At 46.5% G+C, this 20,494-nt stretch overlaps 1 protein-coding gene and 1 non-coding gene across 5 annotated transcripts in view; one reads left to right on the top strand and one right to left on the bottom strand.

Annotated features, from left to right (window-relative positions):
• The window catches only part of CLSTN1 (calsyntenin 1), a 78,094-nt gene that overhangs the window by 19,222 nt on the left and 38,378 nt on the right, over positions 1–20,494 (bottom strand). For 2 of the 4 annotated variants that reach the window (XM_073903370.1, XM_073903372.1), the window contains exons 2-7: positions 19,205–19,327; positions 6,168–6,197; positions 4,769–4,964; positions 2,030–2,238; positions 576–725; positions 275–460 (exon numbers count right to left, since the gene is read on the bottom strand). In XM_073903370.1, the coding sequence (XP_073759471.1) occupies positions 275–460; positions 576–725; positions 2,030–2,238; positions 4,769–4,964; positions 6,168–6,197; positions 19,205–19,327 (894 nt within the window). The remainder of the gene's footprint in view (positions 1–274; positions 461–575; positions 726–2,029; positions 2,239–4,768; positions 4,965–6,167; positions 6,198–19,204; positions 19,328–20,494) is intronic. The other 2 variants (XM_073903371.1, XM_025855686.2) reach the window with 1 other exon arrangement.
• Positions 16,932–17,057, top strand: LOC112812451 (small nucleolar RNA SNORA40). Its single transcript, XR_003205301.1, has one exon. It is a non-coding gene; the product is annotated as a small nucleolar RNA SNORA40 (small nucleolar RNA).

Genomic DNA, 20,494 nt, shown 5'->3' with positions numbered 1-20,494 from the left:
TCCCTCTTTTGAGGATTCCCTAGGTTAGAGAAATACTTTCTTCTAATCACTGGTTCTTAAAATGCACATGCACGTAACATTTTAAACAGCCTGTGAGGGGTTTATGAACCTCCTAAAGCCCAAAGTATGAAAATTAGCCAGGAAGCAGTAATGGCCACTTCAGAGAGTCCAAGTCTGTTTCAATGTCTGATTCTAACCAGCAACACAGGCACACATTCCCTTCCATTTGAGAGGGGGTCTCTCGCCTTCCCTGAAGACCACCAGGCCCCCTTACCACACAGTTGGTGAAGGGACTTCTCAGAATAGGTGTCCCGGTCACAGCCTTTCCCGATGTGGCCGGTCTCTAGCTCCACCGTCGCCTGCACCGAGGCCACGGATTCATCACATGTCTCCAGGTGGACACTGGGGAAGAGGGCCAAGGTGCCCGTGCCAGGCTCATACTCGATCCTATTGTTCCATCCTGGGTCAGTCCACAAACCCGGGTGGGGAGAAAGGAGGAAAGCTCACACTTTAGTTTTCTCTGGTAGATGGTGTTTAAGAACAGCTGCGAGCGCAGAAAGGACAACGAAGCTCACCTTGCCACCCCGGGGTGCAGGTGGGCTTGATGCTGACCTTCACCACGACATCTGCTGCTGCTCTCCGCTTCCCACAGTCATAGGCGGTGACCGTCAGCTTGTACTGGTGCTCCTTCCCGTAGTTCAGCTTCTCTGTGTTTTTTATATAACCTTCCAGAGGGGCAGAACAACAGTGAGAACGCAGAGCCGAACTGAGACAAAGTGCACGAGCTTCAAGCGTCATAAACACTGACGGCGACATAAAACCTCGGCTGGAGATAATTAACACTCGGTCTGGCTGTCCGGAGCTGGAACACACACTAAGCACACCTTTAAGGACTGTTCCAACAGAAGGAACGAGACTACACAATTCAGCCTTCGTTTACTCTTATGGTTTTTCTTTTTTGGGTTTATGTATTTAAGCTTAAGTAGTTCACATGTAAGAGGACAAAGAAGACAAAATAATTCAAGTAATTCAAATACGAAATACAAGATCAAGCTGCACTATTTCTTATTAAAAGATTTACTTTGTGTGTGTGTGTGTGTGTGTCAGAGAGACAGAGAGATTTCCTACACCCACCCACTAGAACAGGAGCCTGCTTTCGAATGTGAGTGCAGATGTCTTGCAGAGTTTACAATGTCCATGATTTCATTAGAAGATTCTGGACGGTGCATTAGCAACACAGACTGTAACACCATCAAGAAGCTATAACCTAATAAAGAAGCAGAGTTTTAGCACGAGTTCGTTCAGCACAATGATGAAGGACGGGAGGATCTGCCAGGAAGGCATAAACCTTCACATTCCAGATGAGGCAGAAGATCCAAATCTAACAACAGAAAACAGACCAACCAAAGGTCAGTCTTTTCGGGTGCACACTGATGGAATGGTGAGAAGGTACATACTAAAAACATGTTAAGTGGGGGATTTTTTAGACCCTGGTGGGAGAGGAAAAAGAAGGGCGCCCCATAAAAGAACACACAACTTCAGGTGCCAGGAGCAAGGCTTTCAGGGGACAGAATAAAAAAAATGTGAAACACACACATACACACACCATCAGGGCTCTCTGCTATGGACTGAATGCTTGTGTTCTCCCAAATCCCTACGCTTAAGTCCTAACACCCAATGTGATGTTACAAAGAGGTCCTCCTTGGGGAGGAACTTAGGTTTAGGTGAGGTCGTGAGGTTGGGCCCCACACTGGGATCCCAGAGGGCTCTCTCTCTCCCCACCACGTGAGGAAGCAGCAGGAAGACCTCTGGTGAACCAGGCCTCAGGCCTCATGAGACACTGAATCTGCCAGCACCTCGATCCTGGTCTCCCAGACTCCAGAACCATGCGAAGTTAAGCGTCTTGTGGTACTTTGTTACAGCCGCCTGAAGGGACGGACGAAGATCGTCTCGAATCTGAGTTTCGCCCGTGTGCAGACCTGCCCACAGACCGTCGCCCCAGTAAGGAAGGCTTGCTCCTCTGACTTACCGTCTTTGTCGATGGCGAATGGCACATCTGGAGTGACGATTTCATAGCTGCAAATCTGGCTGAACTGAGGGGAGCAATCTGCGTCCACAGCCTCCACCCGCAAGATGCTGTCATACTGTTTGCCCTCGATGACAGTCGCCTTGTAGGACTTCTCCTTGAACACCGGTGCGTATTCGTTCACATCGTTCACCTGAATATGGACAGTTGCCCTGAAAGAAGAAAAAGAAAAAAAAGCTGTGTGCTCGGTTTGTTTTTTTCCCCAGAGCATACCAATTCTGCCCTAGTTTTAGATTTCTTTTTGCTACTATCTTGTTTCATGAAGATCAAATGATGGAGATCAAAATTAAACAAGTTATTGTTTTTACTTTAGCGTGGAGACGACTTTAGAAAGTTAAAATAGGAATTTGAGTTGATTCTTCCAGATCCTAAGAGTAAGGCGGCTGGTTTAAAAAAAAAAAAAAAAAAAAAAAGAAAGGGGTGCCTGGGTGGCTCAGTCGTTCAGCGTCTGCCTTCAGCTCAGGTCATGATCTCAGGGTCCTGGGATCGAGCCCCACATCCGGCTCCCTGCTCAGCAGAGAGCCTGCTTCTCCCTCTCTGTCTGCTGCTGCCCCTGCTTGTGCTTGTTCTCTGTGTCTGTCTCTCTCTCTCTCTGCCAAATAAATAAATAAAAAATCTTAAAAAAATAAAAAATAATTTTTTAAAAGAAAAAAAAGGGGCAGTAATATAAAACAAAAGAGACTTGGGGTTTTCTTGACAGTATGGGACAGGGCGTGCAGAAGGGGGTAAACTAGATAAGACAAAATTAGAGCCCAAGGAAGAAGGGGTAAGACAGAGAGACAAGATGGGAAACATGGACGGGGAGTCTGACTGCAAGCATGGCAAAAAGTTCTGTCCCGCTTCTGTGGAACCGAGACCACTAGCAACCCATTGTTACCCATCCCCCATTACTGATCCAACCCTCAACAAGACCTCAACGTTCTCCTCCTAGCAGACCCCTTGCTGCCATGTTCCACCTCCCCAGCTCGGGCAAGAGGCAACAAAGGTGCCATCAGACTCGGTAGCAAAGGGAGGAAACGGTCAGTCTCAAGGGCTACTGATCAGGGCGTGTTTCTGACTCAGACAAGATCTCTGACTCAAATAATGCCTTTTTCAAGGACAACAGTAATGTCACATCGTGTGAAAGGGATGAGGAGAGATTCGCTGGCTCTCAGCACCCGAGTGTTCACCAAGACCCTCCACGCCCAACGTGGAGCAACCTCCTGACCCAGCACGGTGGGTCACGTGCTGTCATTCCGAGTGCCCCTCTCCCTTTAGCCCAGGTGCTAAGTAAAAACTGAGACTCAACAAAACGAAATTTGCCTAATGTCAAAGGGATAGCAAGTGGTGGAGAAAACAATGGATTCTGGGGCGCCTGGGTGGCTCAGTCGGTTAAGCGTCTGCCTTCGGCTCCGGTCATGATCCCAGGGTCCTGGGATAGAGCCCCGCGTCGGGCTCCTTGCTCTACGGGAGTCTGCTTCTTCCTCTGCCTGCAGCTCCCCCTGCTTGTGCTCTCTCTCTGTCAAATAAATAAATAAAATCTTAAAAAAAAAAAAAAAAAGGTATATGCTGCTGGATTAAGCGTTAAAAAAAAAGAAAGGAAGTAAAGACTGGATTCTATCTAAATCTACGTTTTGTCCAGAGTCCCGTCAGTTACATCAGTAGTTCTCAGCCGGCAGGAAGGACAGGGACACAGCCAGGAGCGGGGCGCAGCGCTCAGCCTGCTCCCACCAGCAGGAAGGAATTCTACACCCTTAGAATTCACAAAAAAGGGGCGACTGGGTGGCTCAGTCATTAAGCATCTGCCTTCGGCCAGGGTCCTGGGATCGAGCCCCGTATCAGGCTCCCCGCTTGGCAGGAAGTCTGCTTCTCTCTCTCCCACTCCCCCTGCGAGTTCCCTCTCTCGCTTCTGTGTGCCTCTCTGTCAAATAAATAATAAAATAAAATCTTAAAAAAAAAAAAAAAGAATTCACAGAAAAAAGAAACCTAACAACAAAATATCTCCCTCGGGAAAAAGTGGGCTTTTCCAATTTTCAGCGTAGGGCCTTAGTGTCTTTAACAGAGGATTTGGTGGGATAAAATTACTCATTTATTTATTTATTCAACATCTAATGCTGTGGGGTAAACAGATAGGATTCCTGCCCTCAAAGAGCTTATAGTGTCATAGGGGACAACCCAGAAATATCTTCTGCCTCACCTTTAAAAAACACAGAGCCGGGGCGCCTGGGTGGCTCAGTTGGTTAAACAACTGCCTTCAGCTCAGGTCATGATCCTGGAATCCCGGGATCGAGTCCCACATCGGGCTCCCTGCTCAGCAGGGAGTCTGCCTCTCCCTCTGACCCTCTTCCCTCCCATGCTTTCTATCTCTCATTCTCTCTCTCTCTCAAATAAATAAATAAAATCTTAAAAAAAAAATAAAAAACACAGAGCCTTGGGGGACACCTGGGAGGCTCAGTTGGTTAAGCGTCTGTCATTGGCTCAGGGGTCCTGGGATTGAGCCCCATGTCGGGCTCCCTGCTCAATGGGGAGTCTGCTTCCCCCCTCTCCCTCTACCCCCTGCCCCAGCTTATGCTCTCTTTTTCTGTCTCTGTCTCAATTAAATAAATAAAAATAAAATCTTTAAAAAAAAAAAGAGTCTTGGGGACAGGGACAATGGTCACTACTGCCTTCCGCACGCACCCGCTCTCTGCCCAGCTTACTTACTTATGAGACTTTTTTATGTTGGTGCCGTCTGGCCCCTTGCCGCAGTCATAGGCCTGGATGGTGAATGTGTAGTCTTTCTGCAGCTCACAGTCCAGTTTCTCTTTTGAGCGAATGATTCCCTCGCCAGTGGACTTATCCACTACCACTGCATCAAAGGGGACATTCTGCCCGTGAATTTTAAATCCACAGATCTCACCTAGGGAGTCAAAGCGGCGCAGGTTAGAATTTCTGCCCCGTGCATCTGCACATACCCCCTTCCTCCCCTTCCCGGCCCCACGCCCCCAAAAAGAAAAGAAACGACAACAGTTCAGCAGCCAGGGGTTTAGAGGGTCTGTGGACAAAGCAAGGGCACTGTGCTTTGACAGGGATAAGTTCTGGGGCTTTAGTAAAAAGAAGCATGTTCTGGCTTTCCAAGCAACTTGCTTAACTTTGCATCCATTCATGCAGGAGTACAAAAGAGAAAAAGAGAAAATATAGACAGGCATTTCACAGGAGTACTTAAGATAGCTCCAGGGTAAAAGCAGTGTCATTAGCAAACAGCCGTGGCCTGAGAACACGGGGAGCTGTCCCCAGCTACTGGGGACAGCTGGGCAGCGATTTTGATTTGGACCAGAGAGAGGGCTAAAATGCAGTTAAGTGTCGAGAAGGGAAGAAGTGTGATGTTATATTATAGGTTCAACACCATAATTACAGAAATTCTGTCAAAAAAAAAAAAAGAAAGAAAGAAAAATCAAAAGAAACAAGTCTTCCTGTGCAATGAGCCTGGCTAAAATTAGGGAATCAAAACAAACTACTGAATGAGAAAGGTAGAAATACCAACTTCTCAGGCATCCATTTCAACAACTATAGTCCACTATTAAGATCGGTTCTGTCACGGGCAGGGATTGGCTAGACTTGCCTTTGTTGCCAACACTAGACTATCAGACCTGGAAAAGAAGCCTGCCTGGGGACATCAGTACATCTAAGTTGGCTCACAAGCTCAATTAGGGGTGAAAATCTAGGTTTCCATTCTTGCCTGTGGGAGAACAAACATAAATGTTTTGATATACATATAAAACTTCAGAAAAATGTATTTCACATAGAAATAAGACTGCCCTCTTCCAAAATTACAACTCACAGAAAACGGTTACAAAGTGAATCTCTGAAGTTCAATTGAGAAAAAAAAATGCACAGTATTATCCATACAGTTCAAATGGATGTCTGATTTCCAGATATTTCTAACCAAGGGTTTGGTTACATACAATTTCCATCAATACATTTAAAAATAGAAACAAAGTAGGAGAATAAATCAGGGTAAAAGAACATGACAGTTTCTTCTGTTTAAGGGCTGATTCCCAATTTTATAAACAAAGTTAGTGGGTTAATATTCATAAGAAGGATAGAAAGAACCCTTTATCACCTTCTTTGGTGACTGTCACCTCAAAACTCTCTAAAGGGAGAAAAGATAAACCCAAGTCAGTAATGCAGGAAAGAATAAAGACGGAACAATAAGGAAAAAAGTCAAAGATGCACATATTACATAGAAAAGCTTGACATAATTCAACAATCAGCTCAGTAGCCACTCGCCAGAATCGCTACAGAGAACTGGATCTTCAGGAGCACAAACCACTATGTAATGTTGAAATTACACCAACCTGGAGATGAAATCTACTATAAAATTTCATAACACCCCTCAAGTGCCGTTTGGACCATTTTTAATGACCACTTTCACGGTAACAGTTAATAAGTAAACCTATTTGTTATTTTACAGTTTTCAAATTTTTCATTTTCAAACTGAGTTCTTGTGGCTCAATTCTGGTAACATTCAACCCAGTACAAGATTTGATGAAACAAAAAACAAACATTTGGGGACCAGAGGGTTTTACTTCTCTGTTCTTGAGCTGGAGAAATAACCACGTTTTCTAATCTAAAGGACCCAACCAAGGCAACGCGCACAAACCCCTCATCTAACGGAACATCTGCTTGAATGTGAACTGAAACCAGATTCGATCCTCACTGCAGTGACACCACAATGACCGTGGCTTTTAGTGAAAACACTGTTCTCCAAAGTCAACAGGAGCGCTGCTTCCTCACCCCCCCAACCCAGGGCTGCTACAGAGGAGTGCCACCACGCAGAGGTCAGGAGGTCAGGAGCCCCACCCACTGCCTCTTCAGGACAGAGTCAGCCTCACTGGGGCATCTTCTCTCCCCCAAAGGCAACGTACCCGCTTTCTCTTACTTTCCAATGGTTTTGCCATATATTTGTATATCCCTGAATAATGTTTCATTTTGCCTGTTTTGAGGTTTGAAAAATGGTATCACATGGTATGCAATTTTTGTAACTTGCTTTTTTGTTGTTGTTTTAAAGTTTATTTATTCATTTTTTCTTTTCATTTTAGGTAGGCTCCACGCTGGGGGAGAGCCTACTTAAAATGCAGGGCTCGAACTCACGACCCTGAGATCAAGACCTGAGCTAAGCTCAAGCCTCGGACACCTAACTGACTGAACCACCCAGACACCCCTACTTTATTTTTTTAAGTAGGCTCCATGCCCAACATGGGGTTTGAACTCACAACCTCGTGATCGAGAGTTGCATGCTCTACCAACTGAGCCAGCCAGATGCCCCGTGACTTGCTTTTTCACTCAACCTTGCGCGTCTAAGATTCATTCATCGCTGTTGGCGGATACAGAATACAGTTTATTAACTTTTCACTACTACATTCGGCGAGAATCCAAGGAGTTAGAGCAGCTAAAGTGCTTAGAACATGGCCTGGCTTAAAGAAAGCACTCAACAAATGTTTCCTATTACTCTAAGTATTTTCCACTGTGTGAGTGCACCATCATTCCCGTTTTCTGCTAAGGACAACGCTGTGACAGACATTTCTAAACGTGCTTTCGGCTGCACGTTTGCAGTCACTGCAGGCCCCGTACTGCCCAAAACTAGAGCCACTAGCCCACATGGGCTGTTTAAAATTAAACCAAAATTCATATTAAAATTGAATAATATTGGGGCACCTGTGTGGCTCAGTTGGTTAAGCATCTGCCTTTGGCTCAGGGTCCTGGGATCAAGTCCCACATTGGGCTCACTGCTCAGCAGGGAGTCTGCTTCTCCCTCTCCCTCTGCCTCTCTCCCCAACTCGTGCTTGCTCAAATAAATAAATAAAATCTTTTAAAAAAATGGAATAATATTAAAAATCAGTTCCTCAAGCGCCCTGGCTGTCACACCACAGGTGCTCAGTAGCCACACATGAGGAGTAACTACTGAGTATGGGATGCAGACACAGAACATTCTGTCACACATGAGGAGTAACTACCGAGTGTGGGATGCAGACAGAGAACATTCTGTCACCACAGCAAGTTCTACTGGACAGAGCTGCTCAGAATCCGGGCAGACAAACTATGGCCTGCACACGAAATCCAACCTCTGTGTGTACTCGAATAGCCTGGAAGCTAAGAGTGGTTTTTACTTTTTAAAATATGACTTTGTGGGGCGCCTGGGTGGTTCAGTTGGTTAAGCGTCAGCCTTCGGCTCCGGTCATGATCCCAGGGTCCTGGGATCGAGCCCCGCGCATCAGGCTCCCTGCTCGGCGGGAAGTCTGCTTCTCCCTCTCCCTCTGTCTGCCACTCTGCCTACCTGTGCTCTCTCTCTGTTAAATAAATAAAAATCTTTAAAAACAAACAAAAAATACTACTTTGTGACAAAAGTAAACTGTTTGAAATTCAAAGTTCAGTGTCCATAAGTAATGTTTTACTGGAATACAGACGTGCTCTTTTGTTTCTGTATGGTCTACAGCTGCTTTTCCACTATAGTGGCAAATCTGGGTCACTGCAAGAGAGACCCTATGGGCCACAAAGTCTAAAACATTCACTACCAGCCCTTTACAGACGTTTGCTGATTGCTAACAGATACACCTCTGTGTAGAGAACTGCTGAGTACCAGGTATGTCAAATTTCCAGAATGTCCTAATTCACTCCATTATGTTTACGCTTCTTTTGGGTGTATATTAATACTGCATAATGCATTTTAAGATAAGTCAAGTTGCTCAGTTTTCAACTCAGAGTTTACTCTTCTAAAGAGAAAACAGTGATCCAGATCCACGTTATCGGGGTTGGCATACCTGACAGTGACCGAGGGTGCCTTCCTGGCAAAGGCCGCTGTGCAGGTGAGTGCAGATTTAAGACCCTGCCATGAGGTATCTATCGTGGGTAATGCTGCTTACGTAGTGCATCACTGAATAAAAGTATAAAGAGGCTGGGGTGCCTGGGTGGCTCAGTCGTTAAGCGTCTGCCTTCAGCTCGGTTCATGATCCCGGGATCCTGGGATCGAGCCCCACATCGGGCTCCCTGCTCGGTGGCGGGAAGCCTGCTTCTCCCTCCTCCACTCCCCCTGCTTGTGTTCCCTCTCTTGCTGTCTCTCTCTCTGTCAAATAAATAAATAAAATCTAAAAAAAAAAAAAAAAAAAGTATAAAGAGGATCGTTCAAGCAATGTCCCTGAGACTGTTTCTGACCATGAGTTTATCATGAGGAGTGGAACTGTTTGCCAAAAGATGTACACTCCCTAACTTTCTCCTCTGAGATACCAGGCTGGGAGGCGGGAGGAGGAGAATGTAGAGTGTGTAGGAAGACAATGGGGTGTTTCAACTTTATATTTCAGTGTTCAGGGGAGGTTTCGTTGATAATGTCTGAGTAGAAACCAGAGGGAACTAAGGGAGCAAGCCACATGATTATCTAGGGAAGAATTTCAGGCCAGGAACAGCAAGTGCAAAGGCCCTGAGGCAGGCCTGGGCCTGGCCTGGCTTAGGCACTTGGAGGCTGATGCTGCTGCAGTGGCTAGGCAAAGGGGAGACCAGCAGAGGAGGTCCAACAAAGATGAGTAACCCGAAGCTACAGGGGCTGCTTCAAGAATTGCAGCTTGTCCTCCTAGTGAGAAGGAAATGACTGGAACGTTTTATGCGGGAAAAAAAGTATGTTTTATATTTTGAAAGAATCCAACTGGCGTCTACAAGCAGGCAAGGATGGCTACTGGAATAACGCAGGCACGAGAAGCTGAAAGCGGTCAGATTCGGGCTGTGTTCTGAAAGTACGGACAATGCCGTGGAATTATGAGTGAGAAACCCAAGGATTAATAAATTCCCTGCAGCCGACATGGGAGAGACCACTGACAGAAGGTCTGGACAGGGAATGGGAACGCGAGCTGCAGCTTTGAACATGCATCTGTATTACAATGTGTTAAGGAATAGCCTCTCAAAGGTATGATTATCAAATAAAAGAATGTAAATTATTTAAATGCTCGTATTTCCAGGCTGCTCTCTAAAAGACTGGATCCATTTATAATGAGAACAGCAAAAGGGTGTACTTCTGTCTTTCCCACATATCCCCATCTATTTCCAGTGTTTAAGGGGGCTACCTGAAACATGGGCTGCACCAAAAGGACTTGGCGCCTCAAATCCACGTACTTATTAAATCGCTGGGAGGCCGGGTCCTTTCGCCTAGAACGACTTTAGACACCGTCTGGCCAGGTGGAGCTTGCTGCAGCAGGAGCAGCGCCGGTTCACACTCGGGCAGACCTGGGTCTCCCGTACCAGCTGTGTGACCCTACGCATCACTAAGCCTGCCGAGCCGCCATCTACAGACCTGGCGGTGGACCGTCTCTTCCTTCCATCCACGACCCCGATTTTAATGAGGATAAGATGGGCCCGAGTGGAGCAAAGCGAGGGGCAAGTAAACAAGTTAAAATACTGCAGTATGTCTGATGGCATCTGAAAAGGACTAACCAAAGGTAGTTTCAGGAAGAAACATTTAAGGGATCTTCAGGAGAGGCAGGACTTGGTAGCCGGCTGGACAGACAGACAGGAGTCTGGGGCAACGCCCGGGTGTGGCCGATGGTACCAGTTAGGGAACAAAGGCAGAGAACGGTGAAGCGCTCTGGAGTTTGCTTCACCTACTCCCCCAACTGCCTGCCGGTCGCTTTGCTGGAGTATCTTAAAGCCAGACTTCCACCCATCCCTCCTTAGAGATCTCTCACAGACAGACTTTCGTTAACATCGCTACAGTAACATCACACAGCCGACAAAATTAACAATCCCTTCGGAATTTTCATAGTGAGGATCCTACTGCCTCTCCAACTACACTCCGTTTATGACCTTCCTCCCCCCAACCGGGGACCAGTTTGTGTCTTGTCTGTCCCCATCCTCCCAGGAGCTGATTTTTTATTTTTTTTTTAAGATTTTTTATTTATTCATGAGAGACAGAGAGAGAGAGAGAGAGAAGGAGGGAGGGAGGCAGAGGGAGAAGCAGGCTCCCGCCGAGCAGGGAGCCCGATGCGGGGCTCGATCCCAGGACCCTGGGATCATGACCTGAGCCGAAGGCAGACGCTCAACCATCTGAGCCACCCAGGCGCCCCCAGGAGCTGATTTTTTAAACTTTGAAGTTGTCATAATCCATTTTCTTCGCTCTTTCCTCCATTCTTGTACCTACAGCTCTATTAGTTACACACATGACAGTTACATGCGTGCATTACACGCATCCCGTGGGTCACATCGTGGTGACCGCGTGTAAAGGTACATCTCTGCCCCTCTGCATTCCCAGGCTGCTCCCCTGGACTCAGCCCTCGCAAGAAGAGCCTCTCAAAATCACCTCTCCTATTCTACTTTCTTTCTGCTCCGCCCCTTCCCACCCAATCCAGACCACCTGCTACTGCTCTGCCGGGTAAGTCTACGGAAACCCCTGCTCTCGCCATGTGTGAAATGCCCCACCAGCTCTCCCGGAGGACCTCTCTGCTGTGCTAGCCTCCAAACACACCAGCCCTCTCCCCGCCCTCTCTCTCCTCGCATTCCCAAGGAGCAACTGAAATAGTCAAAAGAACTTTACTGAAGCATTTCTTTAAAAGCAAAACATTAAAACATAACAATGGTTACACCCAACAAAGTATAGATTTGACTTCTCAATGTCCTAAGTCATGTCCAGGGTTCTCAGCTGACCGTGGTAGCCCTCACTTTCCTCTTCCATCCCTTTGAGAAAGCTCAGCTTCAGGCTGGCCCTGCCTTCCGTGTCTTCCTCCAAATCGGAATACGGCCCACATTACACTGCTCTTCCACAAATGGGAGGGGTGTCTCTAATGCCTAACCTACAGTCTCCCAGCTCCCAGGTAGTCCTGCCCTTATGTGCACTCCTTACCGTCACTAGTGCTGGCCCAGACAGTTAGGGTTCTGTGGGTGCAACAGAAACCCATTCCAGCTAAACTCAGGCAAAAAGGGACTTCAGTGAAGAACCATCAGAAGCCCATGGAACTGGGCGCCTGGGTGGCTCAGTTGGTTGGGCAACTGCCTTCGGCTCAGGTCATGATCTTGGAGTCCCGGGATCGAGTCCTGCATCGGGCTCCCTGCTCAGCAGGGAGCCTGCTTCTCCCTCTAACCCTCCCCTCTCACGTACTCTCTCTCTCTCTCATTGTCACTCAAAATAAAAATAAATCTTAAAAAAAAAAAAAAGAAGCCATGGAATTAACTGCAAGCCAGAGAAAAGGACTTGGAAAGAGCCAGAAACCAAGGCAGGAGGGCACCTGCGTGGTTCAGTCCTTAAGCGTCTGCCTTTGGCTCAGGTCATGATCCCAGGGTCCTGGGAGCAAGCCCCGCATCAGGCTCCCTGCTCAGTGGGGAGTCTGCTTTTCCCTCTCCCTCTCCCCCTGCTTGTGTTTTCTCTCTCGCTCTCTCTGTTAAATAAAAATTTAAAAATTAAAAAAAAAAAAAAAAAAAAAGAGGCAGGAATAGGGGCCATAACAGTCCCAGAGCAAAATGACCTGGGTGGATGGAATGCAACTGCAAACAGTATTAGCATCTTTGTCCCTCTGCTCAATATTCATATCCACGGAGAGAACATCTAGTTGGCCAAGCTTGGACTGCGCATGCACTTGGCTGGGGAAGGTGTAGTAATGGACTGCAGATCCACCAATCTGGACCCAGTGGGAAAGAGGTCAGGGGCTGTTAAGAAGGAAAAATAGACATTTGCTGAGAGCAAGTGTCCAGTACCATGTCCCTGCTAGTCTCGCTCTTGTCCCTAACCCAATTCTCTCTACACAGCCTTGGGGCCCAGGCTCACCAGCTGGATGTCCAGGCTGACCCTTATTTTCAGTGACTTGACTCCTTTGCTGGCTAGTCCAGGCTAATTTCTGGGACAAGCTTGAATGTTGCTCTAATCAGAACAGTTTTCCAGTTTATACATATATTTTTAAAGATTTTTATTTATTTATTTGACAGAGAGAGATACAGCGGGAGAGGGAACACAAGCAGGGGGAGTGGGAGAGGGAGAAGCAGGCTTCCCACTGAGCAGAGAGCCCGATGCGGGGCTCGATCCCAGGACCCTGGGATCACGACCTGAGCCGAAGGCAGACGCCCAGCCTGAGCTGCCCAGCACCCCAGTTTTCCAGCTTAAATGTGCAGCAACCACCAAACACCCAGGGGCTACCCCTCCAAGCTCCTCACTGGCTACAGCCATGACTCTCAAATTTCCTGTGCCAAGAAAAGCCTGAGAAGCTTGTTAAAAATCTGGTCTGTCTACCTCCATCCCCAGAAATTCTGACTCCGTGGCTCTGCGGTGGAGCCCAGTAGACCTGCATTTTTAACAAGTGTCACAGATAGCTGCAATGCAGCTAGAATGTGGTCTACACTCGAGAGCCTGGCCTGTCACTGGCTTCCAAACCTCGCTGGCTGGATACAGATTTCTTAGGCTCTCCTCCTGGACGTTTAGATTCAGGCAGCTGAGTCTGTACCTCAGTGACTACACTCAACGGGCAGGCCCAGGTGATTTGGACATGGTATTAAAAACCACATGTGCAGAAACATCCCATCTACTCAAGTTGGCAGCAGAAATCTTGGGGCCCCAAGCTGACTTCCAACCCTCTGCTCCCGCACGGTGTGCTCACTCCACACGCCCCACGAGCTGACTGTCCATCTCTCCCTTTGGAAGCCCCTCCAGCTCCCACCCCTGCTCGACTGTTCTCCACTGGGCACGTCAGGTCCGCTCATCTTTCACACCCAGTCACCTCTGTACCTTCTTTAACCCACGCCATCTCCAGTCCAGGCTGCGTGTCGCCGCTCTCACTTGGCACTAAATTATAAACTCCAAGTGCCCCCACTTAACTCTTGGGCAATGCTGGTTTTGCTTCCCACCTAGATTATCAGTGCTTTGAGAATAAACAACAACTTTTATGCTTTTCTTCTATTCTTTGGGTGACCTGGTGTGGCTACCTAATATTTAATGGTTACTATCTCAAACCTCTCCTGAAGGCAACTGCACTCAAAATGAATTCCCTCTAGTCAGTCACTTAATGTGGAGCTTCTGGCCTAACGTTCAGATACTGAAAACTGCTAACCTAATGGAGAACTAACTGCATTATGTCAGGCTGAACCACATGAAATTTCTGGCATTCTATTTTTTCAAATATTTTGATATTTTCAACACACAACAACGGCGATTTCATGTGGCTTAACCGAATATATCCAAGTCACTGTGGCAAACACAATGTCTGCCCAGTTGCGTCTGCTAAAAAAGCAGAATTGTGTGGTGATGGGTGGCGGTCAACCCCCCTGGCCATCCTCAGGCCACATGAGTTACACAAATTACCCAGAATATGGAGAAGAGTATCACAGATCTGAGCTGGTTCTAACTAAATATCAACAAAGACGAAGTTCCCATTCTTGCCCTGAAATTTCCTTTGGATTCTCTACTTGCAAATGATCCGAACTCCATCTGGGAAGGCAGGAAATGAGTGCTGGGCTGGAACCATGTAGTAAAGGGAAGAGCTTGCAAACAAGGGGCCGACAGGGAGACTGGGGTTTCTCCTCCAGGCAGTGAGGAGGGGTGGTCTATATAAGGGGTGCGGGCTCCTAACTCCCCATGGAATACATAAAACATATAACATACCTCCATACCCACGTCTACTCGGGCTATTAGCAGATTACGGAAAAGGGGTTGAGTAAGGAATTGACTCATTTTAATTTTCTAGAATAGCTGACAAGTACCAAGACTTTAGTCTCTGGGTTTCCCCCAAGGAAACAATCTGGACTGGACCCTGTATGTTCAACACCAGGGTCTGATTGGAGACTGTTTACAACGCACTCTGGTGATTAAGCTTCCAACGTTATGTGTATTTATCTCGGGGCTTCGACAAGTAAACCCTGGTGGTTGCCCACACTCACGTCCCGTGATGGGATACGACTGTGAGCCAGGACGTTCACAGTGTTTTAAAGATAACGCCAGGGAAGTGGGCACAGCGAATGTATGAATCCACACTGGAGCCAGACTGCCTGGCTTGAGGGCGGCCCTACCACTTCTGAGCTGGGTGATCTTGGGCAAAGCCTCTCGTTCCTTCTACGAATGTTTGTGGGGCATCAGCTACTCCCACATGCCAGCCTGGGCACTGGGGATTAAATGAAGAACAAGGTTGTCATGTTACTGACGGACAGACCCCGACCTCCAGTCCCTCATCTGGAAAGCCAGCAGCAGCAAGCGTACCCGCTGCAGGAGACTGTTGAATCAGAGAAAGTGACCCATGTAAAGCCCTTAGAACAACCTCTGCCATCTGCTCAGCAAGCATTAGATGCTCCCACTGCCACAGCGCCAGCACCATCATGCTGGTAAACTAAACTCCATCATGTCATCACCAAAACCAATCTAAGATCAAAATAAACCTCCCGATGGGGCCTCTGCCTTACCCAAAAAACTATTTAAGAAACTCAGTGAGAAAATGGAACACTACGAGGACTGTTACAGAAAGACAGAAAAATATTTCTCACAAAATGTTAAATAAAATGTTTCTAGAAGATTCTATCGTTACCAGCAGCAGCAGCACACACTGTATACAGCACTTACTATGTATCAGGCACTGCTTTGAGCTCTTCATTTTTATAAATAAGCAAATAATCCCCAAGCCCTGGAGGTATGTGACATCACTCTCCTTTTTTACAATGGATGAAACCGGGACACAGAGATGTTCAGTCATTTGCCCAAGGCCATCCAGCCAGTAGTTGGCCTAGGCAAGACTCAAACCCAGGCTGGGGTCTGTGTTCCTGACGTACCTGCCAGCTATGGCCTCAGGGGGGCAGCGTTCTGAGCCGCGGCTGGACGGGTGCCAGGGCAGAGAGGAGGGAGGGAGGCCCCCCAGCTGCCCCCCCCCCCCCCGGGGCAGGGGGACCAGGGCTGTGCTTTAGTAAGAGCATTTGCCCAGCAATTTCATGCCCAGGTGTCCACCCACACACACCGAAAACCTACGTCCACACGGAGACTTGTATGCTAATGTTCACTTCAGCATGATTCATAATCGCCGCAAAGTGGAAACCATCTTAATGCGTGTTCGCTGATGAACAGATAAATGGGAAATGTGGTACGTCCACACAATGGGATATTATTCAGCAATAAAAAGGAAGGAAGGACGGATGCATACGACCACTGAAGCATGGGTGCAGCTTCAAATTACCACGTGAGGCGAAAGACACTCGTCACGACAAATCCAGGATAGGCACATCCATGAGACAAGGGGCGGGGGGTGTGGGGAGTGGCTGCTAATGGTGCAAGGGTTTCTTTGAGGGTGATGAAAATGTTCTGGAATCAGACAGTGGTTGACGGCTGCACAATCCTGTGCATATACTCAAGCCCTGTGAACTGTATACTTCGCTGCTTGTGTGGATTTTCTGCTGTGTGGATTGTATTTTTTAAAAAGACTGTAAGAATAATTGGTCCCCCATGAAAATCTCCAGAAGGAAAGGACCGATTTACCTGTCTACTAGGGCAAATACAATCACGTTACCACTATGACTTGGCTCTCAACTGCTTCTCTTCATAGTTTTTTAAATCTCAATATGTTAACTTTTGCACATCAATAAAAAACAGCTGGGAACTCCTAAAAACATACAACTTTAAAATAAGTATTATTTCATTCATGACAATACATTAGGTTTTGATAAATGCTGCAATAACATTCAATCCAACGAGAAAGAAAAAATAGATGACATTTTATTAATAGGACTTTTTCCTCAAAGTGTATTTCACTTCCTGCTTCTGTTGCAGCTTCCTGCAGTGCCCACCAGGGCCTCATCATGGCAAAGAGCCACCCTGCCTCTGACACATGCTGACAGATGGGGTCACTGCTCTGTGTCCCAGCTTCCTTTCCTTCAAATGGGGATGGCAGAAAGCACTTGCGTTTGCTTTTGTTTCATTTGTGGGCAAAGACTTAGACAAGAGCCCAAGGTAAGTCCTGTCTTGCAGCCCAGAACTCACTATTCAGTCTGACTGTTGATACGGAAAAGAAGGAACAGGACATCTACAACGGGAGAAAGTGATGGTGGGGGTGCTGGTCAACAGGAAGGTTGGGTCCGGGACCACAAAATGACTAAAAGCTTAGGACATAAGAGAAATCTCAGCTATACTGAATTTAACATTCTAACTTTTACGTCAACATGAAACAAAGATGGCTTCTTTTTTCTGGCTTCTCACTTGAGAACGCAATGTCTGGACTTCAAGGTACTGGCATATCCCCCAAATCTGTCCAATGCTAGCGGGTGATCGTTCCGGGGTGAACATGGTTTGAACTTCTTCATGTTAAGGGGGTGTCTGAAATTGAGAACCAGGCAGATCCATCTACTCTGACCCGAAACATGAGGGGAATTTTTGAAGTATGTCCATATTCAAGCGGAGGTCAAAGGAGCCCAATCGGAGGAACCATGGACTGAGACAGTGATAACTGGGACTGAACAAAAGTTCTTTTGAAAAGGACTATTTTGAAGACTGTGACTCTGACTGTGGAGGAGCTAAGGTGGTTGGGAGCGGAAGGGGTCACATGTAAAGTCCTTACGTAAAATGTGTTGACTTTAAAAAGAAAGAAACAAACCGGGGATGATGACAGGAAGCATACTTACCTCCTAAGACTGTGGAGGACTACATACAAATTTGTATTTGTAAAGCACCTAGAACAGTGCCTGCAAGCTTGCAAAGGCTCTATACACGTTCCGTATTATTAGTGAGGCAGCAGGAGGGTGCTCTGCACACAACAGGTCTGCAGCGGATACTCCACAGAGACCCAAGGGAGTGAGTCTAGAACTCCTGAGTGCAGTCACCCCTTAAAATGCATGAAAGGTGTAAGTCCACTCCAAAACATAAGCTGATTTACACAGCACTAAATATTCCACTCCCGAGGAAGAACTGGACATAGTAACCATATGGTACACATGGGATGTCTGTGTGTATATATATACCTAGGTAGTTACAGAGAAAACCAACAGGTAATGCTAAAATGGTTTTAAATCTAGGGAAAACAAAATGAACAAACCATCTCAGCTGACAAACACTAATGTGTGTTCACGGCACAGAGCGCTTCCTCTTCTGTCCATCTAACTGGGTTTCTCTGTAAAAACCAATAAACAAGTAAAACTAATTGGTCTGTCTCCACCACTGACTCGAGGAGCGCAAACTGGTGCTCAGGTTACGTTCCTGAAAATGGGATGTGGCACTCGAACAGAATACGAAGAACGCAGTCATTGTAAAAATAGCTCTTCAGAAACAACCGCACACTCATTTCCCTCAATGTACCACAATAAAATTAATGTACGATAGAATCTATATGAGTTCACTGAATTGTCCATATCTGTCCCTAGACAAAGAGAAAACCTTCTTTAATATGAGAAACTGGGTTTGGGAAAAATATCCTGCAAAAACTACTCTTTACAAAAATTACCGTCACGATGTCAGTTTTGACTCTGAGGCAAACCAAGGGTGAAGCAGCACTTTCCCCCCCAGCTAAGGAAGCTACTATGGTCACTGTGTAAAAGCACAGTTCTGATCTGGAAAGTGCTATTAAATGTTACAAAGCAGAAAAGCTCCAAAGCAATCCCAGAGATTTGTCTCTTATAAATACTTAGGTTACAAGCTTATGAAGCAACCCATGTTAAAAATTTATTAAAAGTAAAAATCGAAGCCAAAAGGATTCCTCTATAAACACGGCTCCATTTTCTCAGCTCAGTCTTTCCCAGTACCTGAAATCTGGGCCATGCAAGGGCAGCCTCGAGCCACACGAACCAGCAGCACCAGCAGCACCAGGGAACAGGTCAGAAAGGCAGAATCGCAGGTCCTCCCTGACCCGCTGTACCCGAATCCGCATTTTTAACATGATCCTCAGGTGCTGTGTGTGCACGCTAGTCTGAGATACACTGGTCTAGGTGTTCTCTATCTGGTCACACCGAAGAATACAATGATGCAATAAATATTTTGCTTTTCAGCAAGGACAGGTTTTTTCTTTCCAGTTACTCTATTAAAATTAAAAGGAAAAAATGTCATACACAGAAGCCACAGACACCTCTTAACTATTAAGACATTTTCAGAAAGGCTCAGAAATAATCTAAACGGGATATGTGAAATGCTTCGCATCCAGTCCTCATTTATCAACAGCAAGATAAAAGCCACGTTCATACCTGCGAATCGCAGAGGTGCGTCTTTATCCAGGGCAATCAGAGGAGGGTCAAGAAGCACTGCATTATCGTTTTCTGTGATTATGCCATGATAGGTGGGCTCGAGCCATGGTTTGTGCTTGTTAACTGTGTTTAAAAAGAGAAAAAGAAGAAAAGGAATAGACCAGGTCAGAATTATTAAACTCCACTGCTTCTAAAGACACACATCTATTACTAAAATAATAAAACACTCATTAGTCTGGAAGGCAACACTTGTAATTTTTTTAAAGATTTTATTTATTTATTTGAGAGAGAGAGAGAGAGCGCACGAGCAGGGGGGAGGGGCAGAGGGAGAAGGAGAAGCAAAATTCCTACTGAGCAGGGAGCCCGACGTGGGGCTCAATCCCAGGACTGACCTGAGCTGAGGCAGATGTTTAACCAACTGAGCCACCCAGACACCCCAACACCTGTATTTTTTGTTGAAAAGTTTGGCATCAAGACCCTAATGGGATGAAATTCTGAATTCCAGAGTAAGTAATATAGAAACTGAGTCTAGGGAGCAACCGGAATTAAGAAATAAACTACTCTAGAAATTAAAAGACTGATGGCTATAGACAAACTGTTTTTAAGCTATCACAGGAAAGTTACAAAGAAAAATATACTATCACTTCTTTATGGCAATAATAATACAGTATTACCTATTTAAAACTAGCATTACAAATAAAAATATAAAAGAAAACTTATGAATATAAAATTACAGAGTATAGGGGCACCTGGGAGGCTCAGTCGTTGGGTGTCTGCCTTCAGCTCAGGTCATGATCCCAGGGTCCTGGGATCGAGCCCCGCACTGGGCTCCCTGCTCTGCGGGAAGCCTGCTTCTCCCTCTCCCACTCCCCCTGCTTGTGTTCCCTCTCTCGCTCTTGCTGTGTCTCTCTCTGTGTCAAATAAATAAATAAAATCTTGAAAAAAAAATCAGAGAGTATAAATAAAACTAAACGCAAATTTCTGAAAACCTTGACTGAAAACAGTGTTTACAAATAACCCAGTTTGAGGGTCAGGCCGTGTTAAGGTCAGATTCCAGCTCCCTCCTATTACTGGCTGCGTGACCTTTAGCACATAACCGGCCTCTTAATTTCAAGTCTCCTCATCTGCACACCAGGGACATGCGCACAACCCCCAAGGCTGGGGCAGATCACTGGAGAAGCGACCTGTGTCCTTCTTGGTTGGGCACTGGCACGGATGATCTTGTTCCTAAGGTAAAAACGGCCATCCTGGCGGTCTGCTCTCGCAGTGAAATCCAAGTTTTCATTCCAT

The sequence above is a fragment of the Callorhinus ursinus genome, unplaced genomic scaffold (genome assembly GCF_003265705.2).
Source record: "Callorhinus ursinus isolate GAN/ISIS: 27379988/994484 unplaced genomic scaffold, GSC_fseal_2.0 scaffold18, whole genome shotgun sequence".
In the NCBI taxonomy this organism is placed as follows: domain Eukaryota; kingdom Metazoa; phylum Chordata; class Mammalia; order Carnivora; family Otariidae; genus Callorhinus; species Callorhinus ursinus.
Note: the sequence above shows the minus strand (reverse complement) of the source record. Positions and strands in the feature narration are given on the sequence as shown.